At 43.5% G+C, this 27,796-nt stretch overlaps 2 protein-coding genes across 5 annotated transcripts in view; one reads left to right on the top strand and one right to left on the bottom strand.

The window, feature by feature from the left end:
* Positions 1–1,173: 1,173 nt before the first annotated feature.
* On the bottom strand, positions 1,174–17,548 carry LOC142592625 (uncharacterized). 2 transcript variants are annotated; one of them, XR_012830745.1, is made up of 3 exons: positions 17,448–17,548; positions 10,373–10,523; positions 1,174–5,327 (listed from the first exon to the last, which is right to left on the bottom strand). XR_012830745.1 is itself a non-coding variant. In XM_075704167.1 (3 exons), exons 1-3 carry the CDS (start codon positions 16,122–16,124, stop codon positions 5,090–5,092), a joined length of 453 nt encoding a protein of 150 aa, XP_075560282.1. In that variant the 5' UTR covers positions 16,125–16,192; the 3' UTR covers positions 1,174–5,089. The 2 variants fall into 2 exon arrangements, 1 of the variants encoding a protein (XP_075560282.1); XM_075704167.1 differs by lacking the exon at positions 17,448–17,548 and adding an exon at positions 16,061–16,192.
* Positions 16,175–27,796, top strand: part of LOC142592624 (uncharacterized) — a 33,136-nt gene continuing 21,514 nt past the window's right edge. For 2 of the 3 annotated variants that reach the window (XR_012830743.1, XM_075704165.1), the window contains exon 1: positions 16,175–16,370. Coding sequence is in view for 1 of the 3 variants with exons in the window: in XM_075704165.1 (XP_075560280.1) it covers positions 16,175–16,370 (196 nt within the window). In the remaining 2 variants the exon portion in view is untranslated. The remainder of the gene's footprint in view (positions 16,371–27,796) is intronic. The other variant, XR_012830744.1, reaches the window with a different exon arrangement.

Genomic DNA, 27,796 nt, shown 5'->3' with positions numbered 1-27,796 from the left:
GCAAAGCCCAGCATACATTTAGAAGGAATCCTGGGACTGCACTCATAATCGGATGTTTGTTCTTTGAATGTCAGGTGCTTTCAGGCATAGGTGTTCCACAAATTTTTTTCTGCTATGTGCAAGGAAGACTGGACAAAGTAGCGCTACACCCATGCACAGAAACAGACTCGGAGCACAAGCTTACGGAGAAATATCTGAAAGCTTGTGTTTGTGTTAGGATTTCCACTATGTCAGTGCTCAAGACCTATTCGTGAACATGTCTTGAGCAGTGACTGGCATTAATTCCTAGCATTTAAAACTTTCCTTACTAAAGAGAAATGATTAGTCTGAGTAGAACGGTATTCTTTCTAATTTCATGCTAACCAGGTTATACCCAGCCCAGATGAGGAAATAAGGTTATACCCAGATGAGGAAATCAAGGTGAATGCTCCCCTTTGAAAAGGTTGCACTGAAATCCCAGCACAGGTATGCCAATGTGAGGTCACATATTTGAAAGTATTCTTTTGCACTTGAGACCCGGTGGCTTAGTAAAAGTTTTTCAAGCTTGCCAAGTTCCAGCTTTGGCACCTTTAGACTACAATCCAGTCAATCTTAACCGAGGAAAATTAAGTGGGCCTGGGTGGTTACATTTTGGTGAGCTAGTGCAGAAATTTCAAGGCTATGTCACCACCCACCTTTTGTTCTTGCGTCTTAGCTGGCTCATGAAGCTGTCAGAATAAAAGCAGCTCTTCTGGTATTATAGGTAAGTAACTAATTTACTGTTCAACTTATTTAAAATCTCATTGGAATATGCCTGATGTCTACCATTTCTATGAATCTGCCCCAGCAATGAGCATTCTATCTGGAAGTCCCTATTTCAAATAACTGAAAAGTATTTACTGAACCAGCCAATTTATACTGACACAAAGTCATGCTCTCTTGTTCGCTTCTTTAACACATAGGTAATAGGAAACTGCCGTAACTGCGGTGGTACACTACAGCCTCCACCAACTACCACACAATATGCCCAAGGCCATGCTACCTGTGGATTGCAAATCACATGAAAAAACAAGCCGCAAGAATAATTTCCATGAGTGCATGTAATGACCAGCACTCATCACGCAGTGCCTTACATGAAGCTGCTCAGCCTTTACCAGGAGCAACTTCAGGATTTATTCAAGTCTTCACCAGAAAGACTATTCAAGCATTTTATTAAATCTGGGGCACAGTATGCTGCCTCTGTGTTGACCATTGTCTACATAATTTGTTTTCATAAGCAACATAAAGCTTGACAATGCAAATTTTATGAAATACCCATGCAAGCACACATACACATCACGGTTATAGAAGTTAACACATATACAGAAAAACAAAACTGAACACTACCATAGTATTTCAGTGTAAGAATATAAAAAAAGAAAGGAACTGCAACTAATGTCTTCTACTTGAGACAGTGCAAATATGCACTGGCAGATACCATTGCACACAAAACATCCCAATACACAACATCAAACATGCCAAACTTCCTTCAGTAATTTTGTCAGGCAATCCCGAAAGAAATAGACTCTGTGTCACTGGATGGCTTGATCAGTCATTATGGAGAGCAATAACTTCGTTCAGAAAGTAAGTCTGGGCTTTTGATGCAAAAGCAAAGTGCCGAACGAGATACAAGCTATAATGTAAAACTAAGTACTGCCCCCTCGATTAACTGCACAGACAAACTGCTCTCTGCTACTGTTCAGCCATTGAACCATCCACACAAACAGAAACATCAATGACTTGCATAAGGAAATTAGCCTCGTACATCGAAACTCATGCACTAGGCCTAGCATACTAGGCTTAGCACCTAACCACTACACCTAGTTTTTCATAAATGCCACAAGCTGCATTCTGCACTGTGGGCTACAGGCAAAGTTTAGGCAAGCACTTCGCTCGAGAAAGCAAATAAATGGTCCACAAGAGTAGCTGAAAACAGTAGTAGAGAAGCCACAATGTACAACATCCACAATCCCTCAATCATATTTTGTAGCCAAGCACTCATTGTGACCAATACGACTAGACGAAATATATGCGTGCACTTTTGCTTGCAAAATGACTTCTTTGCGTGAGGCAATACACCACATAGGAACAGAAAGCTGAGTAAGCAATAATTCAAAGCAAATTCACTGTGGCAATGTTTGGTCTATTTTAGCACATACCAGTGTGATAAATTCAATTTGTTCATTCTCAACCTGCCTGATGGATGATTTTCCACTGCAAATAGTGCTCAAATTCTAAAGCAAATAGCATGGTCAGCCAAATTTGTAGCTGTGACAAATCCACAACTCGTTTCTTGTGAAATCATCACTTTACAAATGTACATGACGATGCTCCACCAAAAACTGAAATATGAAGCAATGAACCTGGTAAGCGGAATTCATACAAATGTGCTTACCTAACGGGGTTTTTCCATAATCAGTATGATGCAGCTAAGCTGTCTGTAGTGCTTGGCACGAGACTAATTTCATCACTGCCAGTGCACAGCTTCAGGTCTCCAAATGCCAGTTAACTCAGGTTTCACATTTCACTAATACTTAGCCTGAATTATAGGCCTAGAGTAAGTCAGGAGGCTGTTCTTTATACTATGCCCCTTCGTGCTTCTGTTAGACGCACTTGCCAAAAAAAAAAAGAAAACTTCGCTTGAGAAATTTAAGGCTCTTATCCCTCTAGGCCAAGCCAAGCCTAGCATTTATGCCACGATCAGAATACCAGCAGCCTGAATTAGATTTGTAACAGATGTGTGTGGTGAGTGAGACATTAGCGGTCAATCATGCCCATGGTGCTGCAAGCTAGCTTGAGCTGTAGACTGACTTCACTGCTACTAAAGATTGCCACCTATCCATGAAATTTTGGTAAACAGAGTGAAAGAGCAATCTGGTCTTTGGCAACACTGTAGTATCATTAAGACTGACTTCGTGCCCTGCCAAGTTCATGTGTAGGTGCACACAGCTCTTTGCAGCTCAAATAAGGGTGGAAAAGAGCTGCCACCTCTTCATCTGCTGGGCTCCATGCATTTAAATTGTCACTTTGTTCTTGCTTCACTCCAAGCCAGGCAACTCGCAGGCAAAACAACTGTGCTGGTGCCCTATTGCTCACAGACAACTCCCAAGTTGCACGTATGTAACTTCGGCAAACTAGGGCACACAAAGATTTAATCCGTAGATGACTGAATACGCTGGCACCAAGTTTTCATTTACATTGCTGCTGCAAGCAAAACATAGCCTATGCAATACCACATAACACATTTCAAAGCATGTGCTGTCTTAAAGTTTCATAGAAGACAGATTTTTAAGTAGAGCCAAAAAAAGTAATATCATGAGAAGCGAACAAAAAACCATAGGGGAAATTACTTGTACTTGCTAACTGAATTAAAGAAATGATAAATTAATGGCAATTAAAGTGGATGAACAAACAACTTGTTGCAGGTGGGGAATGATCCCACGTCATCGCATTACGCGTGCGATGCTCGCACGCGTAAAGCGAAGACATGGGATCGTTCCCCATCTGCAACAAGTTGTTTTTTCATCCACTGTCATTGCCATTAATTTATCATTACACGTAATGCGAAGACGTGGGATCATTCCCTAGCTGCGGCAAGTTGTTTTTTCATCCACTTTCATTGCCATTAATTTATCATTCCTTTAATTCAGTTAGCAAGTACAAGTAATTTCCCTGATGTTTTCTTTGGTGTCTTTGTTTGTTGGGGGGCTTCTCATGATATGATTAATAAAAATCGGGCCCCTCGGTTAACCCCCTTCCTTCTAAGAAAAAGTAAGTAGCATAATTTCTGAAAAGGCACTTAGCTCACAGATTGCACATATAAAACTCGGTATGGTGAACAAGGTAACAAGGCATGATGACATGCTCCACAGACCGGTATCACGTGGTTGCCAGGGAGCCCCAATCGTATGGCTACTCATCTACACCTAGTGGCAACAATGTTTCTGAGACCATGTAATAACATGAGTGCTAAAGCATCACATTACTTCATTCATTCATTAATCACACAAACTAGCCCAGCAGCTTACTAGTCACACTAATAAACATTACCTTATTAGTACAAAACATCAAACCACCAACTATGCCATAGTCATCAGTTTAGAAATGACTATTAGGTCCCATCTAGTCGGCAAACAATTAGACAGGCAGTCACTGCACGGTACTGAAAGACACATCTGGATCCAAACCTAGGCCAGATTCTGTTTGGTGGTGCAGACACAGTGCAGCAGGGCAAGCACTTCGCAGAGTGCACGCCTAATCATGGCAAAGTTATCACTGGCACAGTGCTAACAGAGGAAGTTCCAAGGCCTATATTGAACGCGTGGCAAGCGAAACTGATAAGCACACTGATACGCGAAACAGGACGCTAAACTCATCAATGAATCTACAGTCTGCAGAAAGCATAGCACCTAAGGGCGCACTTGAGGGTATAAGTGGATTGCACTATAAGTAATTTCCATTAAGCTTTCCCCAAGATAAGACAGGCTGCCACATAAGTAGTGCTATTGAACATCAGGTGTACATCATGGTGGTTGTACATCTGCCTGCTGAGCAACAGCTTCAAAAAGCAGTGGGATAGTAGCACCGGGGAAAGCACAGCTCACTCGTATGCTCTTCCTCGTGCTTTAGGAAAGGTGCAAAGCTAAGGAGTTTCTGTGGAAAAAGCTGGCATCCAAATCAATGCCAAGGTGCACAATGCACTTTCTGCTGCTCAGGTGGTAGAGGGCACTGCGCACAGATGCAAAGTGGTATGTGTCGACAAGTGTTTGTGCACTCCAAAAGATCTGCTGTGCACACCCATGAAATGACACATGCAGTTCAGATGAAGCAGCAGAACTGTGCAGTTGAACCCAGCTGAACAGGGCATGCATCCACTTATGCCAAAGCAGCAGGTCGCCATCCATACACAACATTGCACAACACACTCTGGGCAGTCTTGGATCACTGGAAAATGCAGCATGATGAAGGGCTTGCTTATGCGGGCCAATGGCTGCAACTTCATTGCTCACTGTGGTTGCCATCATGAATTCAGAGATGTGAAGCCGGAACACCACCATGCCTACATTCGCTCTTATGGCGCGTCTTCGTTGTCGCCAAGTATCTCGTCCTTGTGGATACGGAGGTGGATGGTCAACAGCTGGCGGGTGACAAAGGCCTCGGGGCAAAAGTAGCAGCGGAAGCGCTTCTCATTGGTGTGTGCCTCTTCATGGGCGATGAAAGGTGTCAGGTAGACGAAGAATCTACCGCAGTAGCGACACTTGAAATTTCCCCTCTTGCGTGACTGGCTGGTGGCTGTGTACGGGCTGTTGCTAGATGAATACGACAATGGCAATGTTAGCATTATTACATAAAAGGGTGAAAAACGCTCTTAGCACTATTTCAGTGAAGTGCAGATATACCTTAAAGAACACTTCCTATGCCAACTCCACAGTACCTTGTTAGGTGCATAAAAGTATGGGTTGCCGCCTATTGACCTCTATAAACCTTTTGCCATGTTCAAATGGAGGCTCTAGAAGACATCCAGTTTTGCGCACCGAAAAAGCCTGTTAAATTTAGCGGGCAAGAAAGTATTATGGCAGGCCGCAGTGTTATACTACTGTAATATTCCAAGCAAGCACTACCCCCTATACTGAAATATACTCCTTGAAAGTTTGCAGGGGGGGCTACCTGCCTTGTATCCGGGGGTCAGCAAGCTAAGCCAATACCGTCTCCCAGCGATCACAGGCTCGCCTGGTGTGTTTGTTCGCTTCCGTCGGCGTCAATAAAATCAAATGCATTGCAATTTAAGCACAACATAACTGTATACACATTGTGCTGATCAACATAGGTGTTTATTATGAGCTACATGCGGTCGTGTCCCAAGTCCCACAGGTCCCTGGTTTAACTGTATATGCACATCTTACTGTACACACGCTCGATGGAGAGGAAAAGAAGCCTGTGGGTGTGATCGTTGTTAGTCACATTTATATGAGGCCAACAGACAGTGAGGCCAAGAAAAGCGTGGAAAAAATTATATATATTTTTAATTCAGATGTACATATGATAAAGTAAAGAGAAATAAAAGTGGACAAAAAACAACTCTTTGCAAGTGGGAACTGAACCGATATCTTTCATATTACGCGTGCGTTGCGCTACCAATTGTCCTGTGCTGTCTTTTCATCCGTTTTCTTGTGCACCTGTGTATGTGTCCTGGACCTAGCCCTGGGAGTGCTAGCCAGTGCCACTACTGATGGCCGGTGGATGTAGACCACCCTTTCAACTGCAAGTGTTTGCAATAAAATGAAGTGGCACCATCTGGATGGTTACGATGAGCATGTTCAAATAAAAGCAGAAGTAACAAAGCATTCATGAAGAAGGTGGATCATCCTCTCCTCTACATATTGGCGACAGGAAACCCCCGACATAAGGCCTCTAGAGGTGAGGCCAAGCAGTCTTTGTGGATTCATGATTGCACTGAAGAGCCTGGAGGGCCATCGACAGGCCACCAAAGGCTAACGCTGGTGCATGTCAGGCCTAACCATTCCCAAGACCCAGTTCACCATGAATGTCTTCCTGGACAATGCCAAGAAGTTTGCTGTATGGATGACACCGCGACACCAACTCCACCTTGCAACACATCTGACCAGTGATGACCTGCATTTTTGGCACTGGCGTGAATCATGAAAACCCGACTTGAAAAACAGAGCATGGTATGGAAGGCAGCCGTGGAAGCCACTGCAAGAATTCATGGTCTTTTGCCCTTGGAGTGCCTATCATTACATGAGCTGCGGGAATTTCATTCCACAATGATAAATCAGTAACACATACTAAGGGAAATCGGCAAGAAAGAAAGTGCGAAGGATAAATGAAAGGAAGAGAGGTTAACCAGGGCTGAGTGCAGTTGGCTACCCTGCATTATTGGAAGGCGAAAGGAGGAAAGGATTAAGAGAAGGAGAGAAAGTCCAGTTATAAAGGCCAACTGCAACAAAATTATGGACTGTGTGAAAAGCCCTGTTCAGGTAATTTAGATGTATAGCAGCCTCTGCGCAAAATTTTATGTTTGAAATGCAAGTGGGTGCTTCACAAAATGCCAGCAAAAAACTGTTTTTCATACCAAAACTGAAAAACATCGACATTACCACTTTCCAGAAGTGACATACAATTTAGACTGTAGAGAACCAGTGCCTAGGTCATCTGCTTCTCTTGCTTGTATACCATGCCCATGTATCAGCGAACAGGTCCCGCACATTTGCCAGCCACAGTGTTAGTATACTCTGCTAGCTGCTTCACACACTGTGCCCATGCTGTCGTGTGCTCACAATGTTGTTTTACTGCAAAATATTTTCCGAGCCAAGCCAGGTTTCTGTATCTGGTTGTCTATGCCCAACGAGCAGAGCCTCGATGCTTCGTCTCTGCTCAGGGATGAAGAGCACATTGGGGTGGCCAAGCTAAAGGAGCAGTGTAGCGTAATGCAGATGCGATTCACATGTTGTGCAGTTATGCTACATTGGTGAAAACTGAACACTCTACAGTCTAGCATGGCTGTTGCGGCAATAGAATGTGTCCTACCTCACACCAGAGCTGCTGGAACAGAGTGAATTGTGCACTAACTTGGTTGACCAGTAGCATGCTGCCCTATATATAGTTTGGGTTCACTGCAGCGACTGTGTTTACCCTGTTTGACTGTCTTTACCCCTGCCCTGCCACCACCAGGGAAAGGGGTTGACTGGTGGGTGAACAGAGCGTCCCAGAGAAACGACTAATCTCCTGCAGGCCGAATATAGTAGCCCATTGTTGGATCGCCTGCGACAAATTTTTAAATTCTGTTAATTCAGGTGTGCTCTCTTATTTTTTTCCCTGCTGTGGTAACACATGCGCTGTAACGCTACATTTTCATTTTATAATACTCTGATAGGCTTTTGACTTCTACATCAAGATTTTCTATGTCTACTAAGACATCATTGCTGCTCTGTGGTTCATGTGCTATATACTCTTTTTTTGCTCATTGCTCTGGTAAATCTCGGTTGCTCAACTTTCTGCACGTTCATTATGCTTATTTTTTCTTCGTCCTTTTGTATGGTGCACATTGATGTGTATAGCACAATGTATGGTGAGCACTCCCCCCCCCCGCCTCCCCCTAATGTAATGCATGCTTGGGTGATATGCAAGTATGTGAACAAATAAATCCATACGCTACGAGAGCCACTGCACTGCAGAGCTCAGGGTTCTTTAACCACTACCTCAGGTTCTTTAATGTGCACTCAATACATGCCCCCTCCCCCCGCACCCACCAGAAATGCAGCAGCCACAGCTGGAAATCAAACGTGCAACTTCCTCCAGCCCAATAGGAGAATGCAAATCCAGTGAGCCACACTGAGCCAATGATGTGAGAGGGAGGGGGTGATGCAAGGTTAAGATTGGAAATCAGGGTTGCCATGATCAGAGCCCACGTGAACAAGGAAACCATGTGCATAGCCAGGAAAAAGGAGTACTGCATAAGAGATAACCCCCATAGAAACAACAGCTCCTAATGTCTCTGGGCATGGTCTCTACGGCTTTCTGAAATAGAATTTATGTCAAACTACAAATATTTCGGAACTTGTGTAACAGGCCTACAACTAATTAGCTGACAAAGCACATAGCAAATATATTGCAGTATGTCAAGAGAACTGAAAACACTACACCATTGGTTTTATTCATTCCATGATTTACCAATACTACTTGAAAAGTTTGCTTCTGGTCGTGTGAAGCCCACTGGGTGTATGTCTGTGCATGTTCCGCAGCAAGCTATACAACAGCAAAAAGCTCAGCTATCAGCGCTTGTGCTGCAAGGTGGCCTAAAAGATTTAATGATGTGGTTTTAACTGCTTAAGCCACCTCTGATTATGGGCAATGACACAGTGGACTGCGGATTCATTTTGACCTTCTCAGGTTCTTTTACCACATGCCCAACGGCATGGTGCACGTGTGTTTTTGCCTATCATCTCCGTCGAAATGCGGTCGGCCCAGCTGGTATCGAACCCTTGACCTCATGTTTAACAGTGCAATGCCATAGCCGCTAAGAAACCATGATGGGTCGTGCTACAACGTGGTCTCCCTCTGAAGGATCAATTGACCTCAATGCAACTTAGCTCCAATGTCTGACAGGCCCTGGCAAATTCAGTAGGAATGGCAGACTCCCCAATTGAAGTGAACGCCTTACTTATACTTCATGCTCTACTTTCCAAGTCACGCTTGTCAACTGCAACTCCTTCTGCAGACATACCTCATCACCGTTCAGACAGCCAGCGAATGTCTTTGAATGAAAGCACCGAAGAAGAAAGTGACAACGAGGACCGCAAAGAAAACTGTTGCTGCGGTGATCGCAGGAACAGTAAAAGTGGTGCTGCACTCCCATAAAACCACACCGTAGGGTGAAATTCAAGCCGAAATTCACACATACAACTCGTACCAATTATTCAGATTATCCCGAGGGCTTCCATTTATTGGAGCAATCCTCGTCAAGTATGAATAATCTATCGGCTACTCTATATCGCCTTATATTACTGAGCATACTTATAACGTTTTTCAGGTTCCCATACTGGCGCCCTCAGGTTATAATCATGACCACCTTATAATCGAACAAATATGGTAGTCAAATTATTCCACAGTTAACAACAGTGACCCTCAAGGCACCTAGGTAGCTTTGAACATTAAACCCCGTAAATCAGTGAACCACAGGTGCCTATGCAAATTAGTCAGCTGAAAATCGTGCTTTGCGAACAATATGCCAATTTCTAACTTTTTATTTTTTTAATTTGAAAGTTTGCCCTGGGGCCCCTCATCTCCTCTGCAGTGGAAGTGCCGAGAAGCTATACAATATTTCTAGGCCATTATTCTCATTTTTAAAAAGAAGAAGCAGGTGTCGGGACTAGAGTAAGTTATGCTGTTAAGCAGATTAGTTGGTTGCTGGCTTTTTAATGTTACCAGTGCAAAATCCCATTTCATTTTGCAGTCGCAAGATGAGCCATGACCTTCAATGCACACTACCAAAGTTCCTAAATAGCAATTTCCCCTGGTAATATGGCGCATCACCTAGTGAAAGCATAGATGTAAAAACCTGTCCAGCACAAGGAGTGTTGGTGAAAGAATATCAATAATCACAGTTCTAGCTCTGCAAAAGGGGAACACAAATTCACTGGTTCGAATCCGGTATTAGTCTGTCATTTCTTCATTGTGTTGCTGTTAAAGATACTTGGTGGGTCAAAGATAGAGGTCACATCAATGTCTGCATCACTGCGGCAATTCTGAATTGCAGAGCCTAAAATGGCAGTGAAAGTTCCCATGCGATGCATTGCGACACGAATGTGTCCATAAAATGTCGAGCCAAGCCTACCTTTTGTGAAGTGAGAAGTTGTAGAAATCACCCTGCTCCTTGGCATTCTCCCTGTAAGCATAGGTGTTCAGCTTGACGCCTGTACCACTTCCTTGTGTGCCCAAACGATGTACCAGTCTTGGTATGTCCTTCTCGAACGAGGCACCGGTTACTACAGAGAGAGAAAGAAAGCCACTCATGTATGGGAATTGCTGAAGAATCACGGTGAAATCATATGCACACGTTCATTGGGCATCAGCAGTACCAAGAAAATAATATTAATAAATGAATAAAACCACTACGACCGTTTGAGGTCAAACTATTTTTAAGTTAAACATAAGCTCTGCAAACACAGTCACGGTTCTCCCTGTTGCAATAAAAGCACCATTAAAAAGTGCACTATGTCTCAAATATCATTTTATTACACAACATAAACAAACCAAGACTGTCTCCGTAAATCACTTACAGCCAGAACTTGACGATTCCTGTATTTCTAACCAACTTTGAAGCCACTTGGTTCTGAATTTTTGCACACCAATATACTAAAATTACAAGAAAAGCTGCTTTGATATTTAAAAATGATGGATGAAGTTAGTTTCACTCACTGCATAAAAAGAAGCAGTGATGCTAATGATGATATGTGCCAAGGCAACCAGCACTTCCCATTTTTTATGAAAAAGGAATTCTGTCTTACTAGTTTGCTACAGGCACTTTCATGAGCCAGCCATACAATGCCGACAGACGAAGTCGAGGACTGTGCAAGGTAAATGTGAATTTTAGTTGAAAAGTAGAAATGAAGGGTGGGCAAATTTGAAATTTTGAATACAAATTGCGTGTTACTCACTATTGGAAAAGGTGATATTCGGCATTTTTGAATATTCAAGAGTACCCAAACACTTGGCAACAAACGACTGTTAAAGCCTAGTCACTATATATCCATTTGCTAAACAAGGTAACTGCAATTATCAGAAATGAAACAACACGACAAATGTCTCTGAAGGAATGCAGAAACAAAATGAATAATGCAAGTTTCGTGTTTGGTTTTGCAGCACAAGCCTAGATGCAACCTGCAAGTTCTGCTGGTGCTACCTAATTTAGCGTTTTTGGCAGTCTGGTCATGTAGCATTTTAACCTTTTACACTAGGACCAGCGACATTTTCCTTGTAACGGCTCCCCTTATGTGTGTTTACTGCACACAAGTTCCTTGTGGAGCTTTTTTTTTTTTTTCCTCTCACTTGTCTTCAGCCACCATTTCTTTACTGTTTTTATAGCTCCATTTCAAACAGCCAGCCGTTCATTCTTTGAAGCAAGTTTGCGACCAGGCTCCAATGATGCTGATAGGTTATTTGTGCAGTTATTTAATGGCAATTAGTGATCTTCTGTTTAAAACCAATTCCTTGCCCCCGATAGCTATCTTTTTCGGACTGACGAGTGCAGGCGTCTTAATTATGCATAAATAGATATTCCTACTGTAAACATGTACATATGTCTGCATTTGTCTATTCAATATTGCATTCAAATTTGATACATGCAACTCATATTTGATTGATGTTAAAAAAATGTGGTATTTACCCTCTTTTAGTATAAATAATAAGGAAACAGGAAATGAAAATGGAAACGACACCTTGCTGCAGGTGAGAGCCAAACCAGCGATCTCCACATGTCGTGCGCCAAGCTCTACCATTTCAGCTACAGTGACAGTTATCTTCTCCCTCTCGCTGTCCATTCTCACAAGTATTTTGTGCACGCACAAGAGTTTACCCTCGGGCAAATTAGCCAGCACCACTCACACCCACTGAGGAAGCTCTGCGATTCAATCATGGGCAGCAAGCTCCCAGTCCGGGGCTGCAGCAGTCACTTTCAGAGATACTTTAAGTTTTGCAAGGTTTCTGCAGACCAGCGCCAGACATGTCAGTGTCTACGAGTGATAGCACTTCTGACACGCTCTGTCAGGATGGTTGGCACAGTGGTACAACGCCGTGGCTTGTGGATGCCGAAAGCATCAGGTGCTAAGTTCTGTGAAATCTGGCAGCAGTGAAAGTATTTCTGAAAGTGATTGCCCGAGAGTGCCGCCCTTGCTATAATGGCCACGAGTAGCGCTAGCTAACACACCCATGTTATGTTTAGTCAAATAGACAAATACCAAAGAGAGTGGATGGGGAGGGAAGGACAGCTACCAGTGAAAGCTTGGGTCACTTCCTGTACACCTGTATGGCATTAGAGATTAAATGCAGCAGTGGAAACCTGCCATTTGGCAGACGCATGCACCCAACAGCCACATACATAAAGTTGCCAATGCTGCATCAAATTTTTGCCTCAGTTTTTTCACCAATGCAGTTGCAAAAGTGATTTCGACTGTACAAAGATGCCAACTTCAACATTTTGCAAAGGCTCCATCAATGTTCCATAAACATGCGCTTGGTATTAGTGCACCAACGGGTTTATACTGCGAGAGAGTGAGGCTGGCCAAACATGTAAAAGCACAGCATGTGGCAATGCATAGATCGTGCATGATTGTGTGGATTCATCTGCAAGACAATGTACAATTGGCTAGCTCGCATGATGTGGTAACGTGCTTGTAGGACCACCTGAACAATATCAATCGCAATACAAACTAGAAAACAGGTGGTCACCAGTACTTTACGTCAAGTTACACATTTAGTTAGCAAGACAATGTATCTGTGTAATGCCCTTTCCGATTGCTTGCTACTACCATCTATGGCTACTGTCATAGCATGGTGCCTTCCTCACAACCTCTGCTTCAGCAGTGGTACATCAGTGAGTGGGACATTACAAGTTTTAAAACATTTATATATATGGACCATTTTTGCTTAACAGAAAGATTTTAAAAAATTTTCTGGGTTGAGTCATTGGTAGCCTTAGAAATTGACATAGCCCTCATTTATCAATGAAGAATTCAGTTAAACAAGACACTACAAAAACAAAAATTCATTAAGGTACAGGGAGCTGGTGAGATTGCATCCAAGGTGTCATCACCCCTGGTCCTTGGTTTCTGCCTCTTTGCTGCCTTACCTGTTATTACCTAGTGAAAAGACTGCCCACAATGGTATCCCAGAAATGTCATTTACTATGCCAGCTGAACCTAGCATCCCTCCTCCGTGTACCTTTACGAGCCTGTTCTGCACATCATGAACATAGTTTAGTTATATTTGTGAATGCAACAAGGTCAAGATTAAGCTGCACATTATGTTCTAACAGCTTTAAAAAATAGGTAATGTGCTTACTGCTGCTTTCCTATTCTCAAAGTTCACATAACTGCACCTCTTAGCATGTATCAGTCCATAAACAGTGGTGTACTTGCTTGCCTAGTTTGTCCTAATTTTTTATTCCCGACAGCGCACAAGCAGGGACAAAATACTGCAGGACCTGCGAGCATGTGCCAAACAGCATTACCGACAAAGCAAGCACCTGGTGCCATGACATGGCATCCTGCACGAGTGTCCTCTTACGCTCCTGTGCCTGCCATTGTGTCCACTTCTCGTCAACCTGCAGTCAGAATTGCTTTAAGTGCTAAACATAACACTAAGAGAGCGGTGTTTGTTTTGGCCAGCGGAAGTGTGGGGTACACTGTCTCTCACATCACAACAGCCAAAAGAGATGCCACTCTCCCAGTGTGATCTTTTGCACTCATCGCAACTCGTACAGCAGGAGTTGTGCTGCAACAACAAGTTGCATTGCAACATTGCAACTTCTACAACAACATGGCATTGCACATGCACAGTGCCGTTGTTTCGACACCTGGTGCTTGCTTCATCAGAGGGCATGGGAATGCAACTTGGCATGCACTCACAAATCCTCCTGAATAGTTTGCCTCCACTGTACATCACTGTGGCTGCTCACCTCTCTAATGGTGAGATATGGGGAGGTATTTTCCAAGAGTCCACCTAGTGGACATGTCCATTTCATGTGCTGCTGAAGTGCTGACTGACTGTGGCACCTGTTTGCTGCAGACATGCAGCCCAGCCCAGCCAATCAGAACATCAACAGCTGACGAAATGGACATGTCCACTAGGTGGACTCTTACAGAATACCTGCCGTGGTGCTATTTTAGTGTGTGTATATCTCTTAAAGGAAACAGGTAAGCAGATATGCCAAATGTTCTTTTGAATAAAGCAGACCAATAAATCCAATCAAGCTGGGAAATTTGAGCGAAACCAAAGAAGCTGTAAGCAGAGAATATTCTTTCGGAGCTGTCAGAATAAAAATACACAGTGTCTACTTCATTTTAAGGGGGCAACAACCAGAAACAAGGAAAGGGACCATGTACACAGCAGAAGGTTTCATCCATGACGCCGCTATACAGCACATGGATAAATTGTTAAATGTTTGCACAATAAAACCACTTGTGAACGAGAAATTCACAATGAATAATTTTTGCAACACGACACCAAGTACAACTACAGCCACTAGAGAAGGGGATCTTGGTGATGTGGGACAGAAGTGAAAACCTGGAACACAGAAAAATAAGAGGAACAGGGTGAATGTTCATTGTGACATGGTGAGAGGCTCTTGCAGACACAACAAACCATATAAGTACATAGAAAGAATATACGATTGGGCATGCTAGCGACGGATACCTGCGCGGTACTTCACGATGCCTGCGGATACCTATGGATACCTGCACGGTACCAAAGAATATTGCTTGGCTCTCTGCAACAACTGGAAACTTGGAAGGCCTCCAACGGTCATCTACTGAAAGTTGGAACACAGTCATGCAAATACACCAGCTTAAAAGGTAGTGCTCCTCAAAAAACAATTGAAATTTCACCTACAACACTGGTTGATGGCTGGAAGCATGCCATCTTCACTTTTTGAATTGAGCACATTTTAATCTTGCACGTCTGTAGTGCTATAAATTAGCTTGTTTTCAATTCTTCCAATGCTTGACCATTTATTGCTTAAACTTGCAATAATTATCAAATAAGTATATTGCTTAGCCCATTGGTTCCTTACCTTACCTGGCCGCAGGTGTAAGAATGGAGTTCAGTCAGGTTTGTCACTGAACATTCATATACACATAAAGTAAGTATATCTGTGGAATTAACAGTTAAAGAAATGAAGTAGGCTGTATGCAACAGCACATTAATCGGTGTTGACACTGCTGCTGATGCTAAAATTTTAAACCGATATCAAGTTTGAGTTATCACTCGGTGTGTACAAGCCCTATGTAGCTGTTTCTTGGGCAGAAAATGTTGCAATAACACACCCTGATTAAAAAAAATGGGGTGGGGCTGGGGGCTTGGGACAAAGTTGAACGATGTAGAATAATGTGAATATAAAAAAAAGGTGAATAGAATGTCACTGGGACATTCCGGACGAATGCAACCAGCAGGCAATCACTCTCGATCGTAAAGCAGAGTTAATGATAATGATTTACGCGATGCAATTACACCATGTGAATACACGCACGCGCACGCACACACACACATACGCACGCAAATCCTTTCACCTCGTAATAATAGCTATTGCAAGTTATATACTCCTTAATTAAAATTTCAAAAATGCACAATCTTTCTAACACCATCAGCTGATGAACGTTTCGAGGAGAACATCTAGTAATAAGCATGAAGATCACACAGTATTCTATAGCAATAACCATAGTGCTTAACTGTCACTGAAGCAAACGCAGTTAATAAGCAGCGCGTGCTAATTACAACGGATGTTCGCTGACATGATTGTACTACGCACAAACAAGTGCACCCCTTGGAGCTGTCATATCTTCGTTCGCTGATGTTCGGATATCTCGAAGCATAGGCACAGCGCGACGATTTCTTCACCACATCATCGAAGAGATTTACAAGGATGCTTGTTATATCTGCCGAACTCAATACCCCATGCTTTTTCCTCCGCTGGAAACCGGCTCTTTGGTTCGGCACCACGGAAAACGTGAACGCGTGCATAAACCGAACGTTTCCAAGCGCGCCATTACAGCGCGCGCTCACGGGCTTCACGGTTTCAAGATGTTTCGTTTTCCGCCGTAGATTGCCAGACTACTTGCGTGAGTATGTACAGCAGCAACGTTTAGCCGTGCTTAATTATAAGTTTACTTTCCGGCCAGTGCTTCCTAGGTGTATAGTATTTACGCAAAACACGCAGGTTAGATACGGCTGCGCGCCCTGGCTGATTCCAGCAGCGCTCAGCTTGTGCAGTTGTGGTGGTCATTGCTTTCAGCATTTGAGCGGTCAATGTTTGCCTATGTCGCCTGTGTTGATAATAACTGTGGTGTTTACTACTACTGTTCGTCGTGTTCTAATGGCAACCTCAAGTGCCCTGCCTTATTATCGCCGTGAAGCCACCGAAGACGCCGGAAAGGCCTGTCACTTTCTTGTCACGTAGCGAGAAGATTGTGTGCCGATATCGGTTTCTTGACCTTCCCTTCTTGTTGCGGACCTACCAAACTTTAAACCAGTGCTGGGCAGTCGTCGAAGGCTTCGACACTAACCTGTACGACGAGTGCTTTGAAAACGTCGCATAATACCAACAACGACGCAACCGTCGCTCTCAAGAATTGTTACTTTCATGCGTCACCGATTGCATTATCTGGCATAATTTACCTAGCCAACCATTCTTCGGCAAACATTAGAAGCTTCTTGGGTTCGAATTTTAACTATTCGTTTGACATGCGGGCCTACGTCGCTCCACAACTTACATAGTCCTTGCATGGAAAGCATGCATTGAGCGTAACCGAAACTGCGCGACGCAGACGGAAGGTGCAAGTTTGTTTCAGACTCCATGCGGTAATTACCTTGGAAGTGAGAAGTTTGAAACCTTGTGGTGTTTTGACTGGACACTTATCGCATTCAGTGAGGCAGACGAAAGTGGTTTTTGTCGTGGAAATCTTGCAAAAAGGTCGCGATTTTTTTTTTATTTTTGTACGTGCTCCGGGTAAGCTTATAGATATGCGAGCGTAATTTTTTTTATAGTTCGTAAAGTGTAGCGAAGAATCGGCCTCGCTGCACTATGTAGTGCACCCGAAGCGACACTATCTTAATGCACAACGCAAGACGGCTTAGTAATGTAACAAGGTCCTGAATATTTGGTTGCGCGCGTGTTCAAAAAAAGTTCTTGCGCTCACCGCTGCACTGTTCTTGCTCAAATTTTGCAGAACGATCGCATTTTGGCGTAGACCTCGTTTAGTGTAATACTTGACACGATTAGTCGCCTGTTCTTTAAGACAAAAATTTGAAACTTTTCATCTGTGGGAAAAATGGCGTCTAAAAAGCCGGCTTTGGCACAGACTTGTGTCGCCACCTGCCGCCATCTGCAAATGTCATCTGCATCTGGTCCCTCATTAGACAAATGAGGGACCAGGCCTCCACATGTCCACGATAACGACTGACAAGCAAGAAAAATACGCCAAAATTTCAAGACTGGCATTCGCTGATGATATTGGGCTGCTAGCAGAATCAGCAGCTGACCTGCAACACCAGCTCGACATCTGCTCCCAAGTTACAGGAAACGACCAGCTAAGGTTCAACACTGAGAAAACACAGTAGATGGGGATAAATACAAGCAACACTAGCGACGAATTCACCCTCCAAGGGAACCTCATCAAAAAAACATCGGAATACAGATACCTCAGCATAACTATCAGCGACCAACCAAACTTTCTGGATCTGCATCAAAATGCATTAGTAAAAAAATCTACTCGCTTCAAAGGCCGCATCTGGCACTTGGCCAGACATTCATACAACCCATACACTGTCGGACGCACACTGTGGAAGGGAGTAGCAGTACCAGCGACAACATATGCAGACGATGTGCTGGCCTGCTCCATTGAAACCGTAAAATGCCTGGAGTGTCACCAAACAGAACTAGGCGGTTGGCTGCTAGGGGGCAGCATAGCCACTGCAAATGCAGCTGTAAGTGGGGAAATGAGCTGGTCCTAATACGAGGCAAGGGAGATGAGGTCCAAATTACAATATGCCGGCAGACTCAAATTCATGGCAAACACAAATTAAAGTCGCAGAATGTACCTACACCTAAGATACAAAAAAATCAAGATGGCTTGGATTTAGAAATACACGTCCCTAGACATGAAATACAGCCAAAATTCAAAACACCACGACACTTAGGACAGAGGCAGGGTGGCGCAAGGCAGTCATCAAGGAAATCAGTGATGCTGAAAACACTATTTGGCACACGACAGTGGTAAAGAAGTAAAGCCTGGCGCTATTACCACCACGAGCCGGAACCGTGCCCATCACCACAGTACTGAGAAGATAGAGGCAGCGCCCTGCTGCTTCAAGCAGGGTGCTGGCGCTCTCCTCACAAACCAACGCCGCCACAAACTATTTGGCATGGATACGACGTGCTGCTTGTGCGGTGCACCAGAAGAAGCCCTTCTCCACATGCTACAACCATGTCCGAGACTTCCCGCAGATCCCCGATCGTGCCCCTTGCTGAGAGCCTGGCGTTGACTGGTCTCACCGAGGAGGACCCAACTGCCTGCACCGAGACTACGAAGATCCGGCTAGAACAGTGGGAACGACTGGGCAGGCGAGCCGAATAGGTGAAGGAAAACCCCAGACAGACATCGCCTGGCTAGAGCCGCCTAGTCACAGCGAGTGGCCGCTGACGCCGACCACCTCAGTTACACGAGCTGCTACGACAGACGGCCAACCAGGCAGCAACACGGCTGGGACGCGCTGACTTGAACCGGCATGGCTGCCGGATTGGATCGTCGTGGCTTTGGTGAAATCCGAGGTGCCTGGAGCGTAGAATACAACGAACCAGACCAACCAGACGGACTCACAGACTGACTGCGACAAAACTGTGCTTTATGGTCTTTCTCTCCTTACTTTCTACGCCTTACTTTCTTTCCTTTTCATACTTTCAACATCTCCTGTGGCTGACAAGTTGACAAGGTTGACAAATGCCTGCCCTGAGTCAAAAGGGATCAGGACCACTTACTTACTTACTTACTTACTTACTTACTTACTTACTTACTAGCAGCGTTTAAGGGAGGGCTGCTGCGTGTCGCCCATAGAGTCATATATTAACTCTATGCATATAGGGGTGTGAGCTCCTGCCTGTAACCATAGAGTTTCATACAATAAGGAAACTGTGCCTTGAATCGTGGAGTTTCGCCTGGAACAGGTGACTGCCCTCCGTGAAACGCTGCTTTCTGCAGATGACAGGTGGCGACACAAGTTTATACTTGCGCCGTCGTGGCAGCAGCTCGCATTCCCATAAGCATAGGCAAATTTGCACTTTTTTCTTAGAAACCAGGCAATCAATTGTGCCAAGTGTTATACTAAACGAAATCGATGCCAAAATGGGATCGTTCTGAAAAATTTGAGCAAGAACAGTGCAGCAGGGAGCGCAAAAAGTTTTTTTGAACTCGCACAGCCAAATATTCAGGACCTTGTACATTTGCCATTCTGCATACGTTATCTTCCCAACCAAAGATTAATTCCGTACCTCCTCAATTTCACAAAACACAGCTATGGAACTCAACACTCCCCCTTTGACCGGCCTTAGTATCCAGGCTTAGCCAGCACAGTCTTTCATGTGCTGGCCTTTTTTACTACGGTAGCCATTATACAAGCACCCACTGTTGCCGTGATGTCCTGGTATGGACGTCACAGACGCAGCGCGCGCCCGCGGAGGGTCAGAAGTTTTCCAGAGATGTGATGTGCAGTGCATTGCAGCAAAAATGACAAAGCCAAGTTGAGGTGCCCCGTTCAGTTGACTTGGCTGCACAGTGCTTTGTCATCTGCTGCTGGCATCAGCATTCTGTGCACTGTAAGAGAGTTGGGGTTGGGCATGTAATAAGTGGTATTTGGCCCATGCTGTCGTCCGACTCATCCATGCTAAGGATGTGGTTGAAGGGAGGAACTCTTTCTCATTAAGAACTAGGATTATGGAATTTATTTGCAAAATTTACATGAAGACCTGGAGAAGGTTACATTTCATTAATCTAGCATGACTGAAAAACGAAGCACACCGGTGAGCCGAAAACAGCTGCTTGAAAACCCGTCTGTCCTCCTTGCCGTCCAACCTTCATCCAATCAGAGCTTTCAAAGTCGTCGAAAGACTGAACCCTAGCCCATGAAGGCGAGGGTTCACATTCTCACTTTTGCACTTTTGTTTCACTGAACACACCGAGCGGAGAAGGACCCAGGGGTTGTCACACTTGACTTAAGCTGGCGTGTCTTAATTCCAGAATTGACTCCGCTGTTAGCCACCGTGTATGTCGAACAACTGTGACGATTACTGGGGGCTGTGAGGAAGCGCCGGAAAACACCCTTTTCCGGGAGTTCTCTTGCTCCACTTAGACCATGAAGGGAACAGCAAACCAACTAACAATACTCGGTCTGCTAAACGTGGCTAGCCTTGCTGGCGCTATGGGGCTGTCCGAAGCAGTTGCATTGTTGGCTTTACGAAGTGATTCGTCACAGTGGGCTGGGAGAGGTTCGAAGGTCACTACCCCCGCAGGCCGATCGTAGCAGCACGCACCCTAGCGTTCCTGTTAAGCAACAGTGTGAGCGCGACAACATAGTCTAAGTGTAGCAGACAGTAAACATCACACGTAAACCACTGCCTTACAATACCTGCCAAAGCTAAACCTTTCATTGAGTGGTGATAAAGGCCGATGGTTTCTTGTTGTACACTGCTGGCAGTGCTCTTTACCACTGCAGCTTTGAGACGCGAGGTAGCTGCCAGGGCACATCTCTTGCTGTGCAGCAGGTGTTGCCTTAAGTGCTGCATCACACGAACATTGTTAGAAGACCGTTTAAGGAGCTCGAGCATATGCTAAAGCTTCGTATCACTGTCAATTGTTTTGCCTTCCTAGAAAACTGAAAATTCTTTTGCCTGCTGTGAGTGAAAATCCAAATGTCTGGTTTCAGTCGATCCTCTGTGAACACTGATCGAGGTGCGTTTGTGTGCAGTTAGAGCTAGTGTCACCCACTCTTCAGGCTCACTGTGTTCAGCTAGCTTATACTCAGTCCCCAGATATGTATTTTTGTACATGCTGCAGGCGTGTTTATAAAACAAAGCCACCGGAAAATTTGTAGCATATGCTTCAACAATTCGCAAGCTGTAGCAAAGAATTGGCCTCACTGCATGACACAGTGTACAGAAGGCAATGCCATTTTAATGCACAACTCAAGGGCTACCCATCAGGGCTGGCAGGGTTCAATAATACACGCTCGCCATTCTGAAGGCAGGTGGTCGTGTTCCCTTCCCAATCAAGGCTTCCAACCTTCTCAGTTCTGTAATACATTACTACCATATAGCATGGGAACGTGAAACGCCCTCTTTGACAGGCCTCTGTATGCAGACTAAGCCATCATACGATCTTTTAGGTGCAAAGGGTTTTCTCTATCCAATGCATCAGGCATGGTGGTTTAATCGGACTGCTCAGTTTTCTCTGGAAATGCTGGTTGATGTGTATGTGGTTGCGCAATCTGCAGTAAAGCTACTATCCTTGTGTTCCTTGTGTTTGGCTCCCTGTGTTTGGCTGGCCCTCAGATTGTATGACTTCATGCAAGAGAGGCCTTAAGCTGCTTTTCTGCGTGTTGCCGTTCTGCTGTTGTAGTAGACTTGGGGCAGTATTGAGTAGGCATCTTGCTTTCTTAATGGTCAAGACGTATTTGCGGGCTAGTTCGTTCATATCCATAGTAAAACAGTGCCAGAGAACACAAGGGACCCAACGAAAAAGGATGACACTTAAACAGGGTGCCTTGTGCACTTGTCGTTCTTCCTCATATGGTCTCTTCTGCTCTCTAGCGCTATTTTACTATGGCTTTCTTAATGTTCACTTTGCCTCCATCACTTTTTCACTTAGTAGACTTGTTCAATTGGAGCTCCTGCCTTGTTGCACCGACGACCTCTGATGAAAGTTCGGCGCCGGCAAATCACAAGAGTGCAATCAAAAGTGCAGAAAGCAAGATGCTTGTCTGATGTCGCCATTGGTGATCAGAAGTGCTTTAATACCCTTGTCGCAACAAAGCTTTCAAGCGTGCTCAAGTCAATGCAAGTTAAGGACTGCTACATATTGTTTTCAGGCAAGTGTGAGTTTGAACTTGCCGTTCTGCTCAGTAAAGTCTCTATCACAGGGGAGAATTTCGATGCAGGTTTAGTCAAGTGAGTACTAAAACTGTGTGTGTGATTGAGGTCATGCATGGGGTCATGTCTGGCAGGAGTTGATGCAATCTGTTGAACATTGCTATGATGAAATTGCATCTAACACTGAAATATCTTTGCCATATGTGACAAACATTCATTATAAGCATATATTCAGCATTTGTATAGGCATATGTATAAGCATATGTATCCCTGCACCATCTTGTTTTTCTAAATGCTTTGGCACTGTTTTATCATCGTATATATATTCATTACGTATGCTGATATCTACAAGATTATAGATATCTGCTTTGCTATATATGTGTACATCATTTTGGGGTTTCTCTGTATTACATGTCAGATTGCTTCAATCTTTGTGTTTAGCATCCTAGGGGTCAGGTTGACCATGTCAATATGTACATCCAGCTATACAAGATGCACGAACTGTGCAAAAGTATTTATTTAATACTGTATGACGATGACTGTATGACGAAACCTACTTTAAAAAAGAAAACTAGAAAAGCATGATTCCTGAAATAGAAAAACGCATTTTGCATTAGAGTTTGGGGCCTAAACAGCACGCCAGTCAATTTCAAGCTCTTTCGCAATGTCCATGCCTCGAAATCTTTTGTGGACCAGTGTAGGCACATGTGTAAGCACTGTGACATGGCAATGAATAAATATGCGTGAGTATATTGTGTTTGAGGAAAAAACTGTGTTTGAGGCAGCCCAACAGTATATACTGAAAGAATGGAAAATATCATCCCTATGGTGCTGTTAAGGTAATTAGGTGCTTAGGATACCTACACCCCTTGTGAATATAGGGATTCTCTATTGTTACCTTTGGCTTGAAAAGAGACATAGAAGCTCTTCCTGTGCATGCACATTCTAAGTAATGGCTTGGCAACTTTTTTTTTTTTTTTTTTTTACATTTCTTAAAACCATTGCCAAAGTCATGTGATGACAACAAAGCAGGACATACATTTCTAAGCAGTGCGTGTAGTCAGTCCCATTGGCATGCAGACAAAAAAGAAATAATGGACTAGGTGACCATTGTTTGCGTTGCCGGTATAAATAAGTGCATTGAACTCCACACTGTGCCTTCAAGACCACAGCGGCACTGCTGCATATCTGTTTGGTTACTTGCATGCACGCACGCACATGCTTTACCTTATGCACTGTCGGCATGGAGTGGCACGCACGTTGTGTCTTTACCTCTGTACAGAGAGCAATGCCAGCCACTGCCTCTCCGCATATACTTCATAGTGCAACATTACGTCTCTCTCAGAAAGCAAGTCTACAACCTGATCTTGCTGCGTCGCTCTTATGAGTTGTAGTCGGGAAGTGACATGAGTATGGCAAGTAAGCTCCATGGGAGCCTGAAAAACTGGAAGTTTTATGGAAGGGAGATATTCTAATCAACCTGAGCATAACATGGGAAGAAAACCCACGCAGGTTTTTTAGAAAGCTTCGTAGCTGTAGAAATATTAATCCTGGTGTTGGGATCTGACTCAGTACCAATGCTGTTCCCTACTCTGTGAATTTCTGTGCAACCAATTTGCCATATTCAGTCTTTCTACAGTTTGAGTTCTTGATTAATTTAGCCTTTCGCTGCTATCTGCTTGCTAGCCTTCCGATTGAATAAGCAACAAGGCAACATACTGGCACTTCCAGCAACTGCCCTTGAAAGTTCAGCACAGCTTACAGACAAATGTGAAGAAAGGGACATCTTGACACGAACACAGTGTCAACACTTGTGTAATATCTTTCGAGTCTAGCACTTGTTTGCGATATGGTTTGTACATATTTAAACAATTTATTGCACAAGTATAGCCAAAAGTGTCTTTAAATGCTTGCAGTATGCCTTAATGTCATTGTTTTGGTCAGCTGTTACATAGGTGTGCAATTGTTGGTGCAGTAGGTTTTCATAGCCATGTTTACAGTTATGTTATATGTGGTGTCCAAAATGCAGCAGTCAAACACCAAAACACAGTGCTGATCTCCAGAAATAATTGCTTGTTTGTCAGCGTTTTAGAAAGCTGAATATGGTTTTGCCTCTAGCATTGTGCACCATGAAGTAGCTGTCTTGAAGTTTGAATAGCAGATAATGGAAAAAAAATTCTACCCAACCACCATCTTCGTTTGAAAAGCCCATACTGTCACATAATAAAGAGTGCCAAGTGCCAAGGTCATTAATAAAGAGTGCCAAGTGTACTTATTTTTGTGCAGTACATAAAGCTAGCAGGGCTGGTGCCATGTGACTAAAAACACTGTACAGTTTCTAGCAACAGTTCAGGCACCATGTGACATCAACAAATTTCTTCTAGCACAAGTGCTCATTGCGCAGTTGCTTCAACACATGGCTTTGATCAAACACATGAACATCGGCTATACCACTTGATTTCAACTGCATGCCCAGGCTGTGAAAAAAAAAAAAAAAGAATTGGAGGTGCCACTGGTCTGCAAACTTTCGCTTACAACTGTACATAAACTGCTGTGTGTTCTTGTTAGCTGTTTTTTGCAAAATGCTTTCAAAGGGTTTAAAAAAATATCAAGCTACACTTTGAAATTTCCCCGAAGGTTAAAACTGTCTGAGGTTCCTCTTACAAGTAGACACACTTTTCGAATGTACAGATGGCATACTGTAAATATTTGAATCAGTTTTATCAGTCTCATATATGCTCTCTAGTTATTGTGTAAAACACTTACAATGTCTAACAGTGGTAGACACTGTGCAGTAGAACCTTATTCATATAATATTTAGGGGGGACCATGGAAAAAGAATGCACGATCAGAGCAAACATCCAGTAATGTTTATGATAGGATACAAAATGCCACACTTACCCACAACTTTATTTGAAGTTGAATAGGAAGCACATAGACTATTGAAAACCCATTCAGGAAAGCTCAGTATCACTACCTGGCAATTAGATTGCGCATCAAACACTTTTAGAGAGCTGTTGTATTCATGAATTACATTAAGAGGCTGGTGATTTCCAATGGGTAAGTGGGTCGAATCTTCTTTAACAGCTGCTTCTTTTTGAGCACTTACTGCCCTTTATCAGTTTCTGCAGAGCCTTGTGTATCAAAGTAAGTACACAAGTAACCACATAAGCAACAAATGTGTTAAATCATCGAGGCTCTTGCTATTCGTCACATTGTGGTGTCCCGTGTTACTGTACCATCTGTTGGGCTCATTGATAGCTAAATCGCTTACCTTTGCAATTAAGGCACTCGTGGTACTTCTAACTTCATGTGCTATTCTTTTGCTTTGTATAGTTTGTTTTCTGTTCTCCTTCACGTTTTTTCATCTTCTAAGGTTCATTAGCAACTGTTGATGAGATAAATATTTCAGTTTATACTCAGTGTCTTTTCATTTCGTTTCGTTTTTTGGTGTCATTTGCTTACAAATCATTAACCAACATCTCACCTAGTTGTGTTATTGTAGCCATTGTTCTATTGTAACTGTGCAAAGTATCGAAGGCCACGAGATGGCTCCTGTGGATGTGGTGTGGGGTAACCCCTTCAACCTTTATTCATCTCCTCTTGGCTTTCAACTTCATGAGTCGTGTTGAGATTAGTGACCGGAAACGATCTGAACACAATGAAAGTCCATCTGCGGTCGTCCATCTGTGCAATGTGGCAGGTTCTGCAAAGTGACCATCTTTAGAGATGACACAGGGCAGTCAATGTAGGCGCCACTGACAGACAATGCTGCATCAGTGGCGCACTTTCCAACTTTTGGATGCAACAACCGGGAAGAGCAACTTAGTAATCATGGATCTAATACACATGACCCTATGGAAACAAAGTTGTATGGCACTTCAGCACGTAAGACCTGGAAAAACGTAATAAGAAATATAAACGAGGTATAGTCAAAAGAAAAATGGATGACAACTACAAATATAAGACATTCCATCGTTCATATGGGAGCCTTGTTCACAATGAAAGCAAAGGAAAGTCTGAGGATGGTTATGTGCGCACGAGTGGATGGCACCATCAGCGGGCGTAAGGGGAAGGAAGGCCGCCGTCATTGCGGTTGCAGCCTGGAATAAGTCGTTTGGATTGATGGTTATTTGCGTTTGGGGTGATCAGTGTCCATTTTCCTTTGGGCATGATTAATCCTGACTAGATGAGATGTTGTCAAACCCTTGACTTCTTATTAACTAGATTCTACCGTATTTGCATTTTTGCTGCAGCATTGCATTGTGTTCTTCCATTGCAGAGACTCACGTGACAATTCTTTCCAGGTTCAGAGAGAAGAGCCAAGCTGTTGGTCAATAGGCTGCATCACATTGGGAAAGAACAACATCTGGTTCATGAAGCTTGGATCAGGGCTAATGCACGGGGAGCAGTAGTATAGTTTGTTTTCCCAAGACATGCATCTAGGAACTGTGCTACCAGCTTAGGTTTACTGAATGGCGCATCCTACTCTGTTGATTGTGACTCGTTACCTGCCATGGTGGTTCAGAGGAGAGAGGGGAGGGGGGTTGGTGCCATCGCGTTTTCAGTTCACCGCTATGGCAACTGCATTGCAACGGTGGTGAAATGTAAGAACACTTGTATAGGCAACCTTTTTTAGTATTAGATGTTAAAAAGAGTGCTGGGGTTCGTCATTATGCACCATCACCGATCAGTGATGAGATTTTTCCACTTTTGCTTTTGCCAAAGGAACTGATTAGTCACGAGATTTAGAGAAATATCTCAACTAACCACCATGTTTACTTTTGCATGAGAGTAACAAAAATTTATTTTCTTTAAATGTGGCGGTGGTTTTGTAAAGTTGAAGGGCAGACAGCCTTTTGAGCAACATAAACGTTGCCCAGCTGCTTATGCAGATTTCAACTTTGCAAGTTTACCACTCTAAAAAAAAACTGTGTTCGGTCCCTTCAAAGGCCAATGGCAATGGAACTCTACTTTTGCTAAACTGGTTATAAATGAGTAGTGTATATTATAGAATAAATCTTTGCAAAGCTGCTGGTCTGATAATAGTAAAAAAAAAATTATTAACAGCTTTTAAATAAGGGACCTTGGCAGACGATGTAACCAGCTTGTGGTTATTTAGAACAACGCAAGTCCCAAAACATGACCTCCAAGATATTCTGTGTGTCTTGGACAGTGCTCGATGTCGAAGCTCATTCCCAGTAGCTGTGCTTATTCTCAACATCCTAGGTTCTGCATTATTTTTGGTAATGGCAGCTTACTGAGTTTTGGCATAGAAAGTATCCATTTTTGCTAGCTTCTTTTGACACATTCACTGATATTTCATATGTAAAAGATCTTGCACAGAAGCTGCTCAGAATCTACAGTATGTGAAATTAGGCTTTCTATGGTGACCTAAGATTTTGTTGC

Source organism: Dermacentor variabilis, chromosome 9 (genome assembly GCF_050947875.1).
Source record: "Dermacentor variabilis isolate Ectoservices chromosome 9, ASM5094787v1, whole genome shotgun sequence".
Taxonomy (NCBI): domain Eukaryota; kingdom Metazoa; phylum Arthropoda; class Arachnida; order Ixodida; family Ixodidae; genus Dermacentor; species Dermacentor variabilis.
The sequence above is the reverse complement of the archived record's forward strand: the minus strand, read 5'-3'. Positions and strand labels throughout refer to the sequence as shown.